At 44.0% G+C, this 21540-nt stretch overlaps 1 protein-coding gene across 2 annotated transcripts in view; it reads right to left on the bottom strand.

The window, feature by feature from the left end:
* LOC124020463 (chemokine-like protein TAFA-1) overlaps window positions 1-18041 on the bottom strand; it is a 284914-nt gene extending 266873 nt beyond the window's left edge. Inside the window, exons 1-2 of one of the 2 annotated variants that reach the window (XR_006836068.1) lie at window positions 17473-18038; window positions 6133-6266 (exon numbers count right to left, since the gene is read on the bottom strand). Coding sequence is in view for 1 of the 2 variants with exons in the window: in XM_046335707.1 (XP_046191663.1) it covers window positions 6133-6256 (124 nt within the window). In the remaining variant the exon portion in view is untranslated. Of the gene's footprint in view, window positions 1-6132; window positions 6267-17472 lie in introns of both variants that reach the window. The other variant, XM_046335707.1, reaches the window with a different exon arrangement.
* Between the last annotated feature and the right edge of the window lie 3499 nt (window positions 18042-21540).

Below are 21540 nucleotides of genomic sequence, written 5' to 3'. Positions count from 1 at the left end.
GAATCAGGGCGCCATCAATCTTCCTGGCGCGGGGGGACGCAGGGGAGGCCACAGAGCAGAGGCTCATGGGAAGGCAGCGGCGCCACTTCCTGAGTAGGTGATGGAGCAGTCAGGCAACTCGTTACTCAATCCCAGCCTCAACTTTGACCAGCATATTTGTCACTGAAATATTCAAATAAAGAAAGAAATGGAGGTTGAAAACCCCTATCTCTCTCATATATTTTCGGTATGCATGTACTGCACAGTGGCATTCTGTCAGCTGGCTGTTGCAGGAGGGGATAAGCCGTTTTTTCAAACATTGTTAGATGCTTGAACAGGCTTGAGGATTACATTTGTACCTTGCTCAACATGACCTTCACTTCCCCTGTGTAGAGATATGTCCACACCCTCATCTGAACACAGAGAGCTACTGCACCATTCACTCACTCAGCCAGAGAGCTCAGGTGGCCAGTGTGAAAATCTGCCTTCATATCGAGATCCACACTACCTTCATTCAAGGCTTCTTTTTGGCACAGAACACATGCCTGTCAATCAAACAAATTGTTAGAAAATAATGCATATAGACTAGGCGATATTGCAATATTCTGAATATGTGATAGACATGGATGTTTTCAAAATAAGATGTGTGTACAAGGCCAGAAGTTGTGTAAACAGAAATACTGCGTCAAAAGCAAGTTTGACTGAGTCCAGCCCACAAGGCAGAAGCACAACCACACACACGCAGAGCTATTTGTTTTGTGTATTGACTGCCAAAAGTTGTAGCCATCTTAAAAGGCTTTGAGCCGTAACCTATGAAGCATAACATGTAAAGTTCAAAACCATCATCAAAACCATGTATGTAACCAGATGAAAGCATCTTACAGAGTAATGCATTATGTCAGGTAAATATGATGCATCCCGGTTGAATTCTGTTTAACGTTTCTCCTATTCAATTATGACTATCCATTAACCTGTTCAATTGTACTTGATTCCAGAAAACAGCCAAGCATAAAACCAAAGTGTTTATCAATCTGAGATCTCACTCTCGTCTGTCTCCACACACTGTATACAGTATATTTATATCCCATAGTCTGGTCGCTGAAACCAGAGAGCATCCTAAGATCATAAAATCAATTCTAATACAAATATTCATCATAGCATTTCAATTCCGAGAAAGCAGTTCTCGTTAGATGGGTTAACGCCAGTATGCACATGAGTACGATTGATGAGCACTTAAAAGGCCTTGAAAGTACAGTAAAACAAAAACAACAAAAAGTGTCCATCACCCGGCCAACATAAAGGCAACATAAATCTGGAGTGGTCTTTGATTATGATAGTGAATGTCAACATATCCAACAGTGATTATACTGCATGTATTGTCACGTGTCATTGCCAATGATTGTAATGCTTTATTACTGTTAGTTGTAGATAGCCTGAGCTTAACTTAGCCGTTCTATCATTCTAGAATTTGAAAATAAGGCAGTGACAGTACTCACTGAGTACATGCTGCTGATTGACCATCTCAATCTTCTCCATAGCACACTGAACAATAAATGCATCCGTTGCTCTTCTGTGCCAAGAATCATCCACTTTCACAGTACAGAACACTCCTGCTCTCAGACAAACCACTCTTACCCTCAGACAGAACACTCCTACTCTCAGACGGAGCAGTCCTGCTCTCAGAAAAAAAACACTCTTACCCTCAGACTGAACAATCCTGCTCTCAGACAAAACACTCACCCTCAGACTGAACATTCCTGCCCTCAGACAAAACACTCTTACCCTCAGACAAAACACTCTTACTCTCAGACTGAACAGTCCTGCTCTCAGACAAAACACTCTTACTCTCAGACTGAACAGTCCTGCTCTCAGACAAAACACTCTTACTCTCAGACTGAACAGTCCTGCTCTCAGACAAAACACTCTTACTCTCAGACTGAACAGTCCTGCTCTCAGAATGGAAATTACTTGTAGTTTCCCACAAGGATAGAATAAGTGTGTGTGTGTGTGTGTGTGTGTGTGTGTGTGTGTGTGTGTGTGTGTGTGTGTGTGTGTGTGTGTGTGTGTGTGTGTGTGTGTGTGTGTGTGTGTGTGTGTGTGTGTGTGTGTGTGTGTGTGTGTGTGTGTGTGTGTGTGTGTGTGTGTGTGTGTGTGTGTGTGTGTGAGCTGATCTCGCTGACCATAACTTTCACAAAACTAGAACAGGAGGATATTTTTCTCAACCTTAACTTAGCTGACCTCTCTAGATGCAGGCGGTGTTAAAAAGTGTTAAAAAGCTAATTCGTTATCAACATACTTGCCTTGACATCACGTCGGAGAAATAAATGCATTTTTTGGGCCTTGTGCTTCAATTACTGTCGTTTCACTCCATGGTGCAGCATGGCTCGGAGAATGAGACAAGCACAGATAGATAGCATCAATGTTTAACAGGTGTTGGGATTTGGTTTCCTGGTGAAAGGGGTTCGGAATACTGTTGTTGTCAGCAGCTGGTTTCCTGGTGAAAGGGGTTTGGAATACTGTTGTTGTCAGCAGCTGGTTTCCTGGTGAAAGGGGTTTGGAATACTGTTGTTTTCAGCAGCTGGTTTCCTGGTGAAAGGGGTTTGGAATACTGTTGTTGCCAGCAGCTGGTTTCCTGGTGAAAGGGGTTTGGAATGCTGTTGTTGTCAGCAGCTGGTTTCCTGGTGAAAGGGGTTTGGAATACTGTTGTTGTCGGCAGCTGGTTTCCTGGTGAAAGGGGTTTGGAATACTGTTGTTGTCAGCAGCTGCGGGGAGCGAGTCATTGTTAAAAAAGCTTAAAGCAGCCTGTTTCTGCCAAAGACACATGGCTCTGGAGAGAATGAACGCCACAACTCTACTCCCCCTGGCGTAAAGTACATCAGTAAAATACTTTAAAGTACTACTTAAGTAGTTTTTGTGGTGTATCTGTACTTTAATATTTATATTTATGATAACTTTTACTTCACTACATTCCGGAAGAATATAATTTACTTTTCACTGCATACATTTTCCCTGACACCCAAAAGTACTCGTTACATTTCTAATGCTAAGCAATACAGGAAAATGGTCAAGTTCACACACTTATCAAGAAAACATCCCTGGTCATCACTACTGCCTATGATCTGGCGGACTCACTAAACACAAATGCTTTGTTTGCAGATTATGTGTTGGAGTGTTTTGTGCCATCTGATTTGCTTAATGTAAGGAATTTGAAATGAGTTTTACTTTTACTGTTACTTTTGATACATACGTATATTATAGCAATTATATTCCCTTTTGATCCTTAAGTATATTATAGCAATGATATTCCCTTTTGATCCTTAAGTATATTTTAAAACAAATACCTTTAGAGTTTTACTCAAGTAGTATTTTACTGGGTGACTCACCTTTACTTGAGTCATTTTCTATTAAGTTATTTTTTACTTTTACTCAATAATGACAATTGTGTACTTTTTCCACCACTGTCTGCTGCCACATAAACGGGGAAAATCAGACCCACCTCACTGGCACCCTCCCCCTTTGCCCCCACAGTCGACAAGGAACTGGATTTAATTGTTGAATGTTTCCAGAGAGGGAGAGAGAAACATAATTGTAATTTCCATGTGAGCCACTGTGATCAAAGCAGCCTGCACTCATAGCATACTGATGGGGAGTTTAGCCTAGAGCTTGTCCTACGTATCAACCAAACAGCTCGTCTGATAGATTCAGGATGCTGCAGTCACTCTTTCCCCACACTGAGAATCCTCTCCCATTAAAAAGTGCTCTTTGTCTATCTGGGGCTGAGGGGGAGTTTCAACCTCTGATCAAAACAGCAGCTGCAGCTGAGCTTAAACATTTACAATCAACTCCAAGCAACAAAATATTTATTTATTCCAAAGAATGTATGAGAATGTCAATAAAAACAACTTTGAAGATAAAGTAGTTATACAGTTAGCAGTCAAAAGATTAGACACACCTACTCATTCAAGGGTTTTCTTTATTTTGACTATTTTCTACATTGTAGAATAATAATGAAGACATGAAAACTATGAAATAACACATATGGAATAATGTAGTAACCACAAAAGTGTTAATCAAATCAAAATATATTTCATATTTGAGATTCTTCCAAGTAGCCACCCTTTGCCTTGATGACAGCTTTGCACACTCTTGGTATTCTTTCAACCAGCTTCAAGAGGTAGTCACCTGCAATGCGTTTCAATTAACAGGTGTGCCTTCTTAAAAGTTCATTTGTGGAATTTCTTTCTTTCTTAATGCATTTGAGCCAATCAGTTGTGTTGTGACAAGGTAGGAGGGTATTCAGAAAATAGCCCTATTTGGTAAAAGACCAAGTGCATATAATGGCAAGAACAGCTCAAGACCCAGAGTTACCTCTGCTGCAGAGGTTAAGTTCATTAGAGTAAACTGCACCTCAGATTGCAGCCCAAATAAATGCTTCACAGAGTTCAAGTAACAGACACATCTGTACATCAACTCTTCAGATGAGACTGCGTGAATCAGGCCTTCATGGTTAAATTGCTGCAAAGAAACCACTACTAAAGGACACTAATAAAAATAAGAGACTTGATTGGGCCAAGAAACACGAGCAATGGACATTAGACCGGTGGAAATCTGTCCTTTGGTCTGATGAGTCCAAATTTGAGATTTTTGGTTCCAACCGCAGTGCCTTTGTGAGATGCAGAGTAGGTGAACGGTTGATCTCCGCATGTGTGGATCCCACCATGAAGCATGGAGGAGGTGTGATGGTGTGAGGGTGCTTTGCTGGTGACACTGTTGGTGATTTATTTACATTTCAAGGCACACATAAACAGCATGGCTACCAAAGCATTCTGCAGCGATACACCATCCCATCTGGTTTGTGCTTAGTGGGAGTATCATTGGTTTTTCAACAGGTCAATGACCCAAAACACACCTACTGGCTGAAGGAGAGTGATAGTGCTGCATCAGATGACATGGCCTCCACAATCTCCCGACCTCAACCAAATTGAGATGGTTTGGGATGAAGTGGACCACAGAGTGAGGAAAAAGCAGCCAACAAGTACTCAGCAAATGTGGGAACTCCTTCAAGACTGTTGGGAAAGCATTCCTCATGAAGCTGATTGAGAGAATGCTAAGAGTGTGCAAAAGCTGTCATCATGGCAAAGGGTGGCTACTTGGATGAATCTCAAATATAAAATATATTTTGATTTGTCTAACACCTTTTTGGTTACTACATGATTCTGTATGTGTTATTTCATAGTTGTGATGTCTTCACTATTAGTCTACAATGTAGAAAATTGTAAAAATAAAGAAAAAGCCTTGAATGAGTAGGTGTGTCCAAACGTTTGACTGGTACTGTATGTAGAGCTGGAGCCATAAACAATGAACCATTAGAATCAAACAATCCATTATACCATGCTAGCATCTATAGAAACAAACAATCCATTATACCATGCTAGCATCTATAGAAACAAACAATCCATTATACCATGCTAGCATCTATAGAAACAAACAATCCATTATACCATGCTAGCATCTATAGAAACAAACAATCCATTATACCATGCTAGCATCTATAGAAACAAACAATCCATTATACCATGCTAGCATCTATAGAAACAAACAATCCATTATACCATGCTAGCATCTATAGAAACAAAAAATCCATTATACCATGCTAGCATCTATAGAAACAAACAATCCATTATACCATGCTAGCATCTATAGAAACAAACAATCCATTATACCATGCTAGCATCTATAGAAACAAACAATCCATTATACCATGCTAGCATCTATAGAAACAAACAATCCATTATACCATGCTAGCATCTATAGAAACAAAAAATCCATTATACCATGCTAGCATCTATAGAAACAAACAATCCATTATACCATGCTAGCATCTATAGAAACAAACAAGCACAAAAATGAATTCAACCACAGGGAACTATTCTTCTTCTCACAGTAGCTACCATAGTGGTTTCAAACCACCATCAAAAATCATCGCTATTACAAAAAGACAGAAGACTGTTTTCTCACTGTATCCACCAGGGACACAGTGAATGGTAACATAGCATTATTATACCCTGACACGTCTCAGAGAGTTCCCCTGAGAGACTGGCTGGGTACTGGGTAGCATGTGATGTGGCAGACAGAACAGAGACAGGGGCTCACCCAGGATCTGTATGGCATTGCGTCCGGGCCGCGGAACGTGGTGCTGCTGGATAGTCTCGTACAGTGTGGCCTGGCACAGCAGCAGGAAGCCTAAGCTAATCCACAGGCCCAGGAACCAGGACATGGCAGAGCGGCTGCAGAAAGAGTGCAAAGAGAAGGTTAAAGCAACATGGCAGGGCAGGGTGGCAGAGTGGCTACAGCAGAAGGGCAGAGAGAGGGTTAAAGAGACAGGACAGGGTGGCAGAGTGGCTACAGGAGGAGGGCAGAGAGAGGGTTAAAGAGACATGTCAGGGCAGGGGCAACTACAGGAGGAGGGCAGAGAGAGGGTTAAAGAGACAGGGCAGGTTGGCAGAGTGGCTACAGGAGAAGGGCAGAGAGAGGGTTAAAGAGACAGGGCAGGGTGGGAGAGTGGCTACAGGAGGAGGGCAGAGAGAGGGTTAAAGAGACAGGGCAGGGTGGGAGAGTGGCTACAGGAGGAGGGCAGAGAGAGGGTTAAAGAGACAGGGCAGGGTGGGAGAGTGGCTACAGGAGGAGGGCAGAGAGAGGGTTAAAGAGACAGGGCAGGGTGGCAGAGTGGCTACAGGAGGAGGGCAGAGAGAGGGTTAAAGAGACAGGGCAGGGTGGCAGAGTGGCTACAGGAGGAGGGCAGAGAGAGGGTTAAAGAGACAGGGCAGGGTGGCAGAGCGGCTACAGGAGGAGGGCAGAGAGAGGGTTAAAGAGACAGGGCAGGGTGGCAGAGTGGCTACAGGAGGAGGGCAGAGAGAGGGTTAAAGAGACAGGGCAGGGTGGCAGAGTGGCTACAGGAGGAGGGCAGAGAGAGGGTTAAAGAGACAGGGCAGGGTGGCAGAGTGGCTACAGGAGGAGGGCAGAGAGAGGGTTAAAGAGACATGTCAGGGCAGAGGCAGCTACAGGAGGAACTGAGAGGAGGTTAAAGATACATGGCAGGGGCAGCTACAGGAGGAAATGAGAGGGGGTTAAAGAGACATGGCAGGGGCAACTACAGGAGGAACTGAGAGGGGGTTAAAGAGACATGGCAGGGGCAGCTACAGGAGGAACTGAGAGGGGGTTAAAGAGACATGGCAGGGGCAGCTACAGGAGCAACTGAGAGGGGGTTAATGAGACATGGCAGGGGCAACTACAGGAGGAACTGAGAGGGGGTTAAAGAGACATGGCAGGGGCAGCTACAGGAGGAAATCAGAGAGAAGGTTTAAGAGACATGGCAGAGGGTGTCTAATAGAGGAGATAGAAAACACTGAGTGGGTGATGGAGGTCGACCCACAAAATACAAGGAATATTGAAAAGAAACACAAACCTAATGAGAGAGGTTAGGAGAGGTGAAGTTAGGGACAGTAGCTCTTAGAAGAAAGAACAGGTATAAACATTGATCGGCATGACCAACATGGGGAGGGCTATCCCAGGACAATCAAAACAACTCTTATCTGAAGAGAAAGGGACAAGGTCAAACTTGTCAAAATTCACCATACTACAAGAGAACAGAAAATTATTGTGACATGACTCAGAGACAAAAAAATATCCCAGACTTGTGTATAGGGTAGCTACAGAGAAAACAGGACCATTACATCCCAGACTTGTGTATAGGGTAGCTACAGAGAAAACAGGACGATTACATCCCCAGTGTTGTGTATAGGGTAGCTACAGAGAAAACAGGACCATTACATCCCAGACTTGTGTATAGGGTAGCTACAGAGAAAACAGGACCATTACATCCCAGACTTGTGTATAGGGTAGCTACAGAGAAAACAGGACCATTACATCCCAGACTTGTGTATAGGGTAGCTACAGAGAAAACAGGACCATTACATCCCCAGTGTTGCATGTGTAGCAAAGATATTACCCGCAACACAGTCACCTCTCCAACGATGGACATATTTTATGAGTTCAAACAACACTGTGCAATTGGAAAATAGACACCACTTAAACCAAAGATCACAAATCAACCAATTTTGATCACCATCTTCACACCATGTACACACTGTAGCCTAACAAGTCAAAATATAAAGGCCCAAAATGTATGATTCCATTCCACAACTAAAGGCATGATGAGACGCCTTGGCCATTCACATAACGATCGCCCAACGGATGCTGAAGGCCGACATATGGACCCACGCCTCGCTCGCCGTTCCTCACAGTGAATAATAACTCCGCCTCTCCAGGTGTTACTACCTCCTCTCCTCATAATTCCATTGTGAAACATGCTCGGTCCTGAATTCACTACAGCCTTCCAAAACTGCATCCCAGTCATTCAGTAGATTTTCCACATCCTCATTTGTAAAAGTGACCTGGTCCCATACTGATAAACAATCTCAGAGTGTTTGTAAATGATATAGTAAATTGGAAGGGTAGAATTATGTATTTCATGGAGTTATCAGAGATATGGGAAGGTCCGCTCAATCCAAGATTACAGCCAATTAATTACAGCATTACCCCCCAAAAAAGTATACCAGTTTCATTTGAACACCAGAATGTTGAAAGCTGTGCTATACAGATTGCAAAATAGCTTGGAAGAGATTTTGTTATGTACCGATTTTATGGCACAGGGGGAATGAGTGATATAAAATGACGCAAGGTTTAAGACTTCGTGCTTTTCAGCTAAAACTACTCTTCTTGCCACCATCAAAATGTTGAATATTTAGCGTATACAATCATCGCAGCTCTGCAGATGTTGTTGTGAGGATACAGAAAGAATATACCCTTTCGTCTGGTATAGCCCTCAGGTAACCAGTTTCCGGTCTCAGGTTCGGGAATGGCTGAAAAAGCACAAAATTAATCAAAAATGGTTGGGAGATCTGGAGAAACCTGGTCGGTCAGGTGATACTATACTAATACTCTTCAACATATTCAACTCTCAATCTGTGGATTATATTTGATAAAATAGATTCAAATTGTATATTAAACACAGCATAGTTGAAAGATCCCGTGGTTCTTCCTTTAAAAGTTGTGGCATACTGCAGCACTGCTTGCTGGGTGCCACAGAATTCTATGGCATGTTATTTGAGTGTTAGCCATTGCTGCCAGAATGACGCAATTTACCACAATCTGCCAAAATCTATCACAAACAGCAATCCATGCTTTGGTTTAGTTTATTTGGTACTGTTTCCAAATGCTAACGTTTCAGCATTTGTGGTACAAATCCTATTCAAGTCATGGTACTGATATTAGCATTTTTTTGCACAGTATGTTCAAAACATCTATATGTGACTTTGTTGAGCTTCACAATACCAGTTCTCTGCTGCCAATGACTGGATCGATTTGCAAAAATCAATGAAGCTGGAGACCCCTATCTCCCTCAATAACTTTAAGCTCCAGCTGTCAGAGCAGCTCACAGATCACTGCACCTGTACATAGCCCATCTGTGAATAGCCCATCCAACTACCTCATCCCCATACTGTTAATTGTTTTTTTGCTCCTTTGCACCCCAGTATCTCTACTTGCACATTCATCTTCTGCACATCTATCACTCCAGTGTTTAATTGCTAAATTGTATTTATTTCCCCACTATGGCCTATTTATTGCCTTACCTCCCTTATCTTACCTAATTTGCACACAATGTATATAGACTTTCTTTCTCTATTGTGTTATTGACTGTATGTTTGTTTATTCCATGTGTAACTCTGTGTTGTTGTTTGTGTCGCACTGCTTTGCTTTCTCTCTGCCAGGTCGCAATTGTAAATGAGAACTTGTTCTCAACTAGCCTACCTGGTGAAATAAAAAATACAAATATGGACACCTTTTATATTCGAGTCGAACACTGCTGAACACTGCAGTAAAATAAAATACCTGACTTCAACTGAAAGACTGATGTCCAGCGCCTTCTCGCTATCTCCCTTGTTCGTGAAACACGTTTGGACCGTAGTATGGCACAGATTGCCATTGTGTTGTCCTCTTGGTAGTTTTTTTGTTATAGTAAATCAAATCAAATCAAATATTTTGATAAATGGCAAAGAATCGGCAGACCTAAAGAGACCTCCCAGTAAGCAAAACTAAGTTGAAAAGACATTGCAATTGGCTCAATTTAGGTTCTGAAATATAGGTGAAAAAAATGTTTTTATCTGACATTTTAAATACATACTGTATTTTTCAGATGTTGAAAATGCATATTTTCCAGACCATGAAATCAGGTAACTTTTCAGTTCTGAATAAAAATTTTAAATATGTCATTTACGGATGTTGAAAATGCATATTTTCGGGTTTGTGATTCTATGACCAGCATTATCACAATAATATTACTTTTTTTGAATTTAATTTTGGAAAGAGGAGCCAAATGAAGATTACAACATATAATATTTATTATTGTTCCCGTCTGTCACATTCACTGTCATGACTTCCGCCGAAGTCTTCCAGCACCTCCACCAGCACAACCGGGGTCTCTCCTGAGCGCCCCTTTCCCGCCTGAGCCCAGTGGGATCCGTCTCTCCTTGCCATAGGAGTGCGACGGGAGTGCTGACAACTGCCAGGCCTTCCTCCTTCAACTTAGCCTCTAGCTGGCCACGGTCCACCCAGCTCCATCGGATCATGAGAGGGTGTCTGCCCTCGTCTCGTGCCTCACCAGGAAAGCCCTGGAGTGGGCCAACGCGTGTGGAGAGAGGGAGATGCGGTATTGGACCGCATTCCCAGCATAAAGCGCTCATAGATTCAGGCGCAGCTGGGAATTTAATTGATAGTTTAGGGACCCCCATTGTTCCCATGGATGTGCCCTTCCCCGTTCACGCCTTAGATAGGCGACCATTAGGGTCAGGGTTAATTAGGGAGGTCACCCCTCCTTTGGGCATGGTGACGCAGGGGGTCACACGGAGAAAATTTGTTTTTTCAATATTGTCTCTCCTGCGTTTCCCATGGTGCTGCAAGCGCACCGAGCATGTGTCCTTGGTGCTCAAAGTGCTTGGTCGCCTGTTGGAGCATGACCTGTACGTCAAGGCTGAGAAATGCCTGTTCTTCCAACAGTCTGTCTCCTTACTAGGGTATCACATTTCCACATCAGGGGTGACCGCATTGAAGCTGTGCATAATTGGCCGACTCCCAACACGGTAAAGGAGGTGCAGCGATTCTTAGGGTTTGCCAACTACTACCGGAGGCTTATCCGGGGTTTTGGTCAGGTAGTGGCTCCCATCACTTCACTGCTGAAGGGGGGCCCGGTGCGTTTGCAGTGGACAGCTGAAGCGGACAGGGCTTTCAGTCACCTGGGGGCGGCTCCCAACTCCGCACCCAGGGTCAAAGTTTAACCCAATCCACTAAGTATTGGTCCCACCTGTCAGTGGATTTCCAAACCGATCTTAACTGATGCGCTTCATGGAATAGGGTAACAAGATCCTGGTTGTTGGTAGGTTTCTGAGGTCTTATTGCTAATCTTGGCGAAAACAGAGTCTTTAATCCCAAAGTAAATACAATCAAAAAACACAACTTTCACTGAAATGACGAGGACAAACTTGTTTACCTCGACTCCTGTGTTGGCTCATCCGTATCCCTCTTTGGCGTTCATAGTGGAGGTGGATGCCTCCGAGGCTGGGATAGGAGCTGTGCTCTCTCAGCGCTCGGGTACGCCACCAAAGCTCCGCCCTTGTGCCTTCTTCTCGAAGAGGCTCAGCCCGGCGGAGCGAAACTATGACGCGGGGGACCAGGAGTTGTTGGCTGTCGTCAAGGCCCTGAAGGCGTAGAGACATTGACTTACATTTACATTTACATTTAAGTCATTTAGCAGACGCTCTTATCCAGAGCGACTTACAAACGAACCATGTTAGTTTAACAACAACAAAAAAAGACTGACTTGAGGGGGCTAGGCACTCTTTTTCTCATCTAGACTGACCACCACAATCTGGAGTACATCCGGGCGGCGAGGGGACTGAACCCTCACCAGGCAAGGTGGGCCATGTTTTTCACCCGTTTTGTGTTTACCCTTTCTTACAGACCAGGCTCCCAGAACGTTAAGGTAGATGTATTGTCCCGGCTGTATGACACAGAGGGGCAGCCCATGGATCCCACTCCCATACTCCCTGCCTCTTGCTTGGTGGCGCCGGTAGTGCGGGAGCTGGACGTGGACATTGAGCGGGCGTCACGCTCCCCCTCAGTGTCCAGCTGGGCGTCTGTACGTTCCGTCTGCTTCCACGACCGGCTGATCTATTGGGCCCACACGTCACCCTCCTCTGGTCATCCTGGGATCGGTCGGACGGTGCGCTGTCTTAGTGGGAAGTACTGGTGGCCCTCTTTAGCTAAGGATGTGAGGGTTTATGTTTCCTCCTGCTCGGTGAGCGCCCAGTGCAAGGCTCCTAGACACCTACCCAGAGGTAAGTTACAACCCTTACCCGTTCCACAACGGCCGTGGTCGCACCTGTCAGTGGATTTCCAAACAGATCTTCCACCTTCATAGGGTAACACCACGATCCTGGTTGTTGGGGATCATTTTTCTAAGTCCTGTCGTCTCCTCCCTTTGCCCGGTCTCCCTACGACCCTACAAAGTGCGGAGGCCCTGTTTACACGCGTCTTCCGGCACTATGGGGTGCCAGGGGATATAGTGTCTGATCGGAGTCCCTAGTTCACGTCAAGGGTCTGGAAGGCATTCATGGAACGTCTGGGGGTCTCGGTCAGCCCTACCTCAGGATTTCACCCCGAGAGTAACAAGCAGGTGGAGAGAGTTAACCAGGATATGGGTAGGTTTCTGAGGTCTTATTGCCAGGACCGGCCAGGGGAGTGGGTGGCGTTCGTGCCCTGGGCAGAGATGGCCCAGAACACGCTCCGCCACTCCTCCACTAACCTTTCTCCCTTCCAGTGTGTATTGGGGTATCAGCCGGTTCTGGCTCCTTGGCATCAGAGTCAGACCGAGGCTCCTGCGGTGAACGACTGGTTCAGAAAGTTGGCACAGACCCTCACTGCAGTGAGGCCCCGGTGTTCGCAACGGAGGACAGGGTCTGGCTCTCGACCCGAAACCTGCCCCTCCGCCTGCCCTGTTGGAAGCTGGGTCCGCGGTTTTTGGGGCCATTTAAATTCCTGAGGAGAGTGAATGAGGCATGTTACAGCTTCCCCCCCAATTACCGCATTAACTCCTCGTTCCATGTGTCTCTCCTCAGGCCGGTGGTGGCTGGTCCGCTCCAGCAGTCTGGATATATTTCTAATAAACGTCTGGATTAGTGTCCCACTGCTTGAAAGCGGCAGCTCTAGCCTTTAGCTCCGTGCGGATTTTGCCTGTAGTCCATGGGTTCTGGTTGGGAGATGTACGTATGATCACTGTGGGGACGACGTCATCGATGCACTTATTGATGAAGCCAGTGACTGATGTGGTGAACATATTCCAGTCTGTGCTAGCAAAACAGTCCTGTAGCTTAGCATCTGCGTCATCTGACCATTTCCATTGTCGTCCCCACGGTGAACACATTTGATTTTGTTTTGATTGTTCAAGTTTAGCATGAGCAATAGTTCTGGTAGTTTTGCTTTAAACAATCAGTGAATATGGTCATTTTTAGATATACAGGGTAAAGTTGATAATTCCAATAACTAGGACAGCAATCACTTTTGTGAGCCGCACTGCATGGTCAATGCTGGAGGAAAAGAGAATCTCACTCCAGGAAAAATGTGTAAATGGTCAAAACCATTTGATTTGTTCTATCAATTAATTTGCTATGTCATAGGATGCTCCCCCTAATCTGATAGTGGGGTTGTAGATGCCCAGTCAACCTTATGGCTCATCTCAGGTGCTTACAAACCCCATAGACATTTAAATAATTTACACACACACAGACACACAGACACACACACACACATACACACACACACACACAATCCAACTATTTTACTTGGCTCACATACACACACACAATTCGAATCAAACCGAATTGCACTGAATCGTTTCAAACAAAAGCATATCATTCCTGTATTGAATCGGAGCCCGTGTACAGTATCTCGATACGAATCTAATCGTCTTTAAGGGGAAAGATGCACATCCATACTAGAGCACTGTAGAGCACAGTAGAGTACAGTACGGTTTCTTTACTTTACTGTAATCTACTGTGCTCTACTGTATTGTACTGTACTCTACAGTACTGTACTCTACAGTACTGTACTCTTTCTTTACTATACGTTACTGTAATGTAGTGTACTCTGCTGTGCTCTACTGCACTGTGCTGTTCAAACTTGTGAAACATAGATGTCTATGATTGGATCAGATTTGGTCAGGTCCAGACCGAACCAATCTGAATCAGTTATAGACGTATATGTTTGGGCCAAATCAAAGCTGGTATGGACAGGACCAAATCTGAAACAATGACAGACTTCCATGTTTTGGCCAAATACAGGCCGGTCCGGACAGTATGTTTGTGGATGTTGAAATCAAGGCCGGACAGGATGAAATCTGAACCAAACATATACAGTACCAGTCAACAGTTTGGACACACCTATTCAGACACACCTATTCAGACACACCTATTCAGACACACCTATTCAGACACACCTATTCAGACACACCTATTCAGACACACCTATACACATACTCATTCGATGATTTTTCTTTCTTTTGACTATTTTCTACATTGTGGAATTATATTGAAGACATCAAAACTATGAAATAACACATGGAATCATGTAGTAACCAAGAAAGGGTTAAACAAATCAAACATATATTTTTATTTGATATTCTTCCAAGTAGCTTCAAAGTGCCACCCTTTGCCTCGATGACAGCTTTGAACAGTATTGACATTCTCTCAACCAGCTACAAAAAAAAACACTACTAAAGGACACCAAAAATAAGAAGAGACATGCTTGGGCCAAGATTCATGAGCAATGTACATTCGACCGGTGAAAATCTGTCCTTTTGTCTGATGAGTCCAAAATTGAGATTTTTGTTTCCAACCGCCTTGTCTTTGTGAGACACAGAGTAGGTGAACGGATGATCTCTGCATGTGTAGTTTCCCGCCGTGAAGCACGGAGGAGGAGGTGTGATGGTGTGGGGGTGATTTTCTTGTGACACTGTCAGTGATTTATTTATAATTCTAGGCCCACTTAACCAGCATGGCTACCACAGCATTCTGCAGCGATATGCCATCCCATCTGGTTTGCGCTTAGTGGGACTATCATTTGTTTTTCAACAGGATAATGACTTAACACACATCCAGACTGTGTAAGGGCTATTTGACCAAGAAGGAGAGTGGAGTGCGGCATTAGATGACTTGGCCTCACAATCACCCGACCTCAACCCAATTGAGATGGTTTGGGATGAGTTGGACGCACACTGAAGGAAAAGCAGCCAAGAACTGCTCATGTGTTGGAACTCCTTGAAGACGTTTGGAAAAGCATTCCAGGCAAAGCTGATTGAGAGAATACCAAGAGTGTGCAAAACTGTCATCAAGGCAAATGGGTGACTACTTTGAAGAATATCAAATATCTTTTAATTTTTGCAACACTTTTTTGATTACTACATGATTCCATGTGTTATTTCATAGTTTTGATGTCTTCACCATTATTCTACAATGTAGAAAATAGTAAAAAAGAAAGGAAAAACCCTTGAATGAGTAGGTGTTTGCAAACTTTTTAATGGTACTTTAGGTCTATGATTAGTTCAGATTGGTTGTGAAATCAAGGCCGGTCCAGACCGCATCAAAAGAACCCCACAAAACATTCGGTCCAGACACCACCAATAAAAGACCTTGTAGTCGGTCCGTGCTTATTCGGCTAGAATGCCTGTTTTACACCACTTCTGAGTTATTACTGAATAATAGTTTCACATTTATAAATTGTGAAAACAATTGCTTCAAAGACTATTTGAAGTGGGGAATCATTTACACATGTAGCCTATTTAGGCTATTCTGTTGCTATCACATACTCTGGCTGTGTAGCTGCTTATCTAGATTCTTTTCTCTCCAAATTATAGGCTTGAAACTTGGTATGTGCATGTCGGTTTGAGAAAAAGTAGACCTTCCTCTACTCTGAAATGACATTGAGACGAGCCTACTGAATATTCAACAACTAGAAATTAATCATATAATTATTAACGGCATATTGTAATCCCCTCTCCTGCAATAAATCCGCTGTAATCCGCAGTTTTGTGGAAATGTGAACTGTTCCCCAGGGAATGCTTTTTACAGCGCTGTTTCTCTCTGGCAAACTGCCTTGTTCCTGAAAAAAAGAAACGGAATCTTTAGCCTGAACAATGGCATGAAGAGAAGAAGCTGCTCTTTCGTCCTCCCCTCCTTTCGTTTCAGCTTTGAGCAACTCTTGGACTGTCAGCATGCATTCATGTCAAATAAGGAATGTTGTCTTGACCGACAGCGCGAGAGAATATGGATGGAGAGGAGACCCAGAAAGATATTTGGACCACACAGGCTTAGGCCTATGAATTTCAATGTAAACTTTCACAAGTTAATGGTAGCCACATAAAAAAAAAATCACCATGTCAGTGCTATGTAAAGCAATTCATTTCCACATGACTTTTAGTTTGAATCCCTACCTATGTGTTTTTTTATGAAAAAAAAAAACAATGCGCACTTCATGCAGGATTGGCCATTTGCGCTTGTTTAATGAGCCATTTGGTTGTCCTTTTGGGTCTAATTAGACCATTGATTTATATTGACCTTGATGGTTGTGGAATAGATGTTACATTGCCTTTCTTACGAGCATCCAATGTCCGGCCAATTTAGACGAAACACGTAGTGCAATGGCCCCTGCTCGGACACACCTGCACACAGTCTCTGCACAAGATAGGCTTCCTGCTGATGTGCAAGCTTTCCCTACAACATGGCTGTAAAGGGGCCATTGTACAAGGTAAGTAAATGCCTTTGACACGGTTCAGCTTAGGATAGCCTGTATGGAATAGACTTGATATGGATTTCATGTGTCAATTTCAGATCTCAATTAAGACTAATAACTGTTTGTAATATAGCCTTCCATTAAAATGAATAAAGAAGAGTCTGGGCTAGAACATTTGCATGTTACAGCCTTGCCTATTGTGTTCCATAAGTAGCAGCATAAGACTGACATCTCTGCCCTACTTAGAACTGCATGGCACTTTCAGCATATCAGACAACAGGAAATGTCCAAAAACACGCCATATCTGGAATATGCATAGCCTACACTCCTCATTAAACCAAACAGCAGTTCAATCCAACACATGTATGCTGGTCATGTCACATGCTCTGCCTGTCTGTTACTCACAGCCCATACCTGTCATCTTAATACAGTGTCTCCTGGAGCCCTTCCACTTCTTACAAACATGACAGCTAAACCTTATCTTAAAACAGCTCCATAATCCGATTGTTTTAAATGAAAGTATATTTTCAAAAGGAACAGAATATAATCACAAAGCACTAACAGAGTCCCAAAGAATAGCCCCAAACCCTTTACCTGAGTGTTCTGTCTGGTCAGAAGAAAAAGAGCCCGGCTGTCAGTATCACCGTCTGTCCAACAGACTCACAACACTGTCTTAAATCCATCCATAGTCTGAGGCCAGGGTTTCCCAACAAAGATCCAAGTGTAAATGAGCACAGCGCTGCAGGATAAGAGGGTGAGGAGCTCTGTTGTTTCGGCTCCCTCCTCTCACTGTCCGTCTGAAATCCTGAGAGTGCAGTCACCAGAAACCTCCTCAGCTCACAGCCACGACACTCTGTCACAAACTAGCCAGGGTTTACAGGATGGAAAGCTGCTCAGGTCACCTTTATATCAGCGCAGACAGCAGCTCCTTTCTCTCCTTCTTTCTCCCTCTCCCTTTTCTCTCTCTTCTTACTCCTGTGAGGATGAAAGCCCTCTCGTGACGACAGGGAGTTAATTTGCCTCCTCACTTCTCAGACACGGTCGGAGATTGGCTCCAGCGGAACGATAGTTCTGTCTCCTCTTGGCTCCGTCCCCCCATTGAGAAGCTGCTCTGGTTGTGTGTGTGAGGCTCAACCCTCTTTCCAAAGCATTAAGTAGTGTCTATATGTGTATTACAATACAGCCCAGCCAGAGAGCGGAAGGGAGAGCGAGGGAATGTCCATAGAGAGAGAGAGAGACCAAGAGAGAGAGGGTGAGAAAGAGAGGGAGAGAGGGAGAGCGGGAGAGAGAGTAAAAGGATCACATGTCTTAAAGCAAGACTGCCCACTTCTGCATCGAGACTATCATCTAATGAAGCATGCCTATTAACCCCCCCTCCACTCGAGACATGATGCTCTGTGCTTTACAGCTGGAATGCTTGTCACTGGGTGTGTGTCCCTTTGTGTGTGTCCCTTTGTGTGTGTGTGTGTGTGTGTGTGTGTGTGTGTGTGTGTGTGTGTGTGTGTGTGTGTGTGTGTGTGTGTGTGTGTGTGTGTGTGTGTGTGTGTGTGTGTGTGTGTGTGTGTGTGTGTGTGTGTGTGTGTGTGTGTGTGTGTGTGTGTGTTGAGAGGGATTGAGAGGGTGTGGAGGAGGGGTGAGGGGTTTTACTCATTGCCATCCAGCGTTTAAACGGAGATTGAAATATGCTCAGAGCATGATGCTTTTAATAGAAGGGAGTTTGCCTCATCCAAGCTCTGTAATCACCACATTATCCAGCGCTGGCTGCTTTGCTGGCTTGCCTGTTTTTGTGGTGGCATTGAGGCTCAGTTTAGCACCCAGATTCTCTTGCCGTTTCACACCTCCCATACAAAGTTGCATCTGCCACAGCTGGCGTAATGAGAGAGCATTCACGCGATGTTCAGTCAGAAACTGAATCTGCTGGCTCAGTGGCATAGATGTCCATTGGTTTTCGTGTTGTTGTTGCTAGTCCACAGTCAGGCAGAAGGAAACCAACCAACAGTGTTTATATGAGGAAATTGAGTGTGTAAAATAGGGGATAGACCACCTAACCCACTCTATGTAGGAGTTCACCTTTAGCTATAATTACTGTGAACCGGCCAATCAGCCACAGCTGCCAAAGCTCCCTCCAAGACTGTAATGCCCAACACAGGAGATGAGAAGCAGGTAAAGGGAGTGAACCATTTAATATAGACGGACATGCAACGCAACAAGAACAGCATCTGGACATAAACACAACATGACAAACAATGCTGTTTGGAACAACACAGAGGAGCAGACATATATTTTCAGGGACAATCAACAAAGTGAGGGAGTCCAGGTCCAGAGTCCAATGAGCGGATCTGCACGTAATGATGGTAAAAGGTGCGTATAATGACGGGTAGCCTGGGGGAGCGGGAGCAGTCGTGACAGTACCCCCCCTCTAGGGGCGCCACTCGGCCTCCCACCTGGGCGAGCCAGCTTAGGTACCCCTGGTTCCATCTGCGGCGGAATCCAAGCCCAACGTACCAACAAAACAAAAAAAACGTATGGACCGGCTGAGGCATAGGAGCCCGACGAGCCAGCTGAAGCATGATGTGGGATGGGAACCTGCCGAGTCAACCAGGGCAAGGAAACCTCTCGAGCCAGTTAGGACATGACAGCCCGATGATCCATCTTAGGCATCCTCAGTTCCATCGGCGGTGGCCCCCGGGTCCGACTTCACCAACAAAACAAAACCCCCCAAATACTCTCTGATTCTTCTTGTAATGGTAGTAGCATTCTATAAAGCTCAACGCAGGAGATGAGAAGCAGGTAAAGGGAGTGAACCATTTAATATAGACGGACATGCAACGCAACAAGAACAGCATCTGGACATAAACAGAACACGACAAACAATGCTGTTTGGAACAACACAGAGGAGCAGACATATATGCAGGGACAATCAACAAAGTGAGGGAGTCCAGGTGAGTCCAATGAGCACAGCTGTGTGTAATAATGGTAACAGGTGTGTATAATGACGGGTAGCCTGGCGCCCTTGAGCGCCAGGGAGGGGAAGCGGGGGCAGGCGTGACACAGACTGACATTTCACAGAAAATTAAACCAACTTATTAGCGATGTGCATCATTCCTTTTCAACACAATTTGATACGTATCTAGATACACAGGCTCCGATACGATACATGAATGATACGTTTAATTTTGATTACAGAACGAATCGATGCGAAATGGTTCGATGCATCACGATTCGATGCATTAACATTTGTTGCGTAAACACAACAAAAATTGGAGTAACTGGGGACATTAGGTTAGGGTTAGATTTATGGTTAGGGAAAATAGGATTTTGAATGAGACTGAATTGTGTCTCCACAAGGTTAGCTGTACAAGATTGTGTGTGTGTGTGTGTGTGTGTGTGTGTGTGTGTGTGTGTGTGTGTGTGTGTGTGTGTGTGTGTGTGTGTGTGTGTGTGTGTGTGTGTGTGTGTGTGTGTGTGTGTGTGTGTGTGTGTGTGTGTGTGTGTGTGTGTGTGTGTGTGTGTGTGTGTGTGTGTGTGTGTAAATTATGTATGTTTATGGTGTATGTACTATGTAGCACCTGATCTGAGCCATAAGGGACACTAGGTATCTACCACCCCACTGATAAGGGGGACAAGCAATGTTTTGTGTCCTCCCACTTTGGTTCTGAAATCCCCATCACCAACTAATTAACTTGTCATTTTTGCAGATTAAGGGTTTGAGCTAGTAATGTATCAATATCTATTGTTTACAAATGAGCTGTGACGTAGCCAATAAATGTACAGCACAATTTAGCACAACTTTGGATTTCACCCACATTTCAAAGTCTAATGGTTTTGACCGTTTGGAAGTTGTTAGCTAACTTCTTTTCTCTTCCTCTTTTTCAATGTGGTCTGCCTCACAATATGATTGCTGCTCCTTATGAAATAGTAAACTTTAGCCTGTATACCTAAAATGACCAAATAGACTGATTGTTTAAAGCAAAACTACCAAACATATTTCTAATGGTGAACCTGAACAATAAAATCAAAGTATATTCTATGCCCCGTTCAGCAGTTAGCCTACAGTGCAATCAGAAAGTTTTCTGAATACTTTTCGAAGGCACTGTATATAACCAGCAGGGTGAACTGTTTTTCCATGTATGAATCTGTTATTCAATGCATTTCATTTGCTAATAGCAGTAATGACAAATTCAATGTTTCATCAAATATTTTTTTTAAATAGATATGATTTTCACCTACATGTGTCCTTAAATTCTAAATCAAATAGCTAAATTATCCTTGGTATGACCATCTGAAAACAATTATATATGGTAGCTTAGTAGTAGTCCCACGTTGCTGAACCTCCAAAGTCACGTCGCTGTCACGCCTCCCTTGGAGGTCTAGAGAATTTTGTATTGTAAAAATGTTTTGAATGGTCCAATGGCTCCCAGCGGCAAGATTTTAATTCAATGTTACATTTCAAGAATCCTTCTCCCACATGACTGTGTTATGTTAGTCAATGTTTTCAGACCGTGAAAGACACATTTTCTCAGTAGAAGGCTCTATACACAAAATCGACATTCATCAACACACTTTGATGGGGTTTTAATCAGTGATTTCCCGGCCATCCTCAACATAGACTGTAAAAATAATCATCCTGCCCTGTTGCACCTACGACACTAATCTAGTGAG

Source organism: Oncorhynchus gorbuscha, linkage group LG03 (assembly GCF_021184085.1).
Source record: "Oncorhynchus gorbuscha isolate QuinsamMale2020 ecotype Even-year linkage group LG03, OgorEven_v1.0, whole genome shotgun sequence".
Classification (NCBI taxonomy): Eukaryota; Metazoa; Chordata; class Actinopteri; order Salmoniformes; family Salmonidae; genus Oncorhynchus; species Oncorhynchus gorbuscha.
The sequence above is the reverse complement of the archived record's forward strand: the minus strand, read 5'-3'. Positions and strand labels throughout refer to the sequence as shown.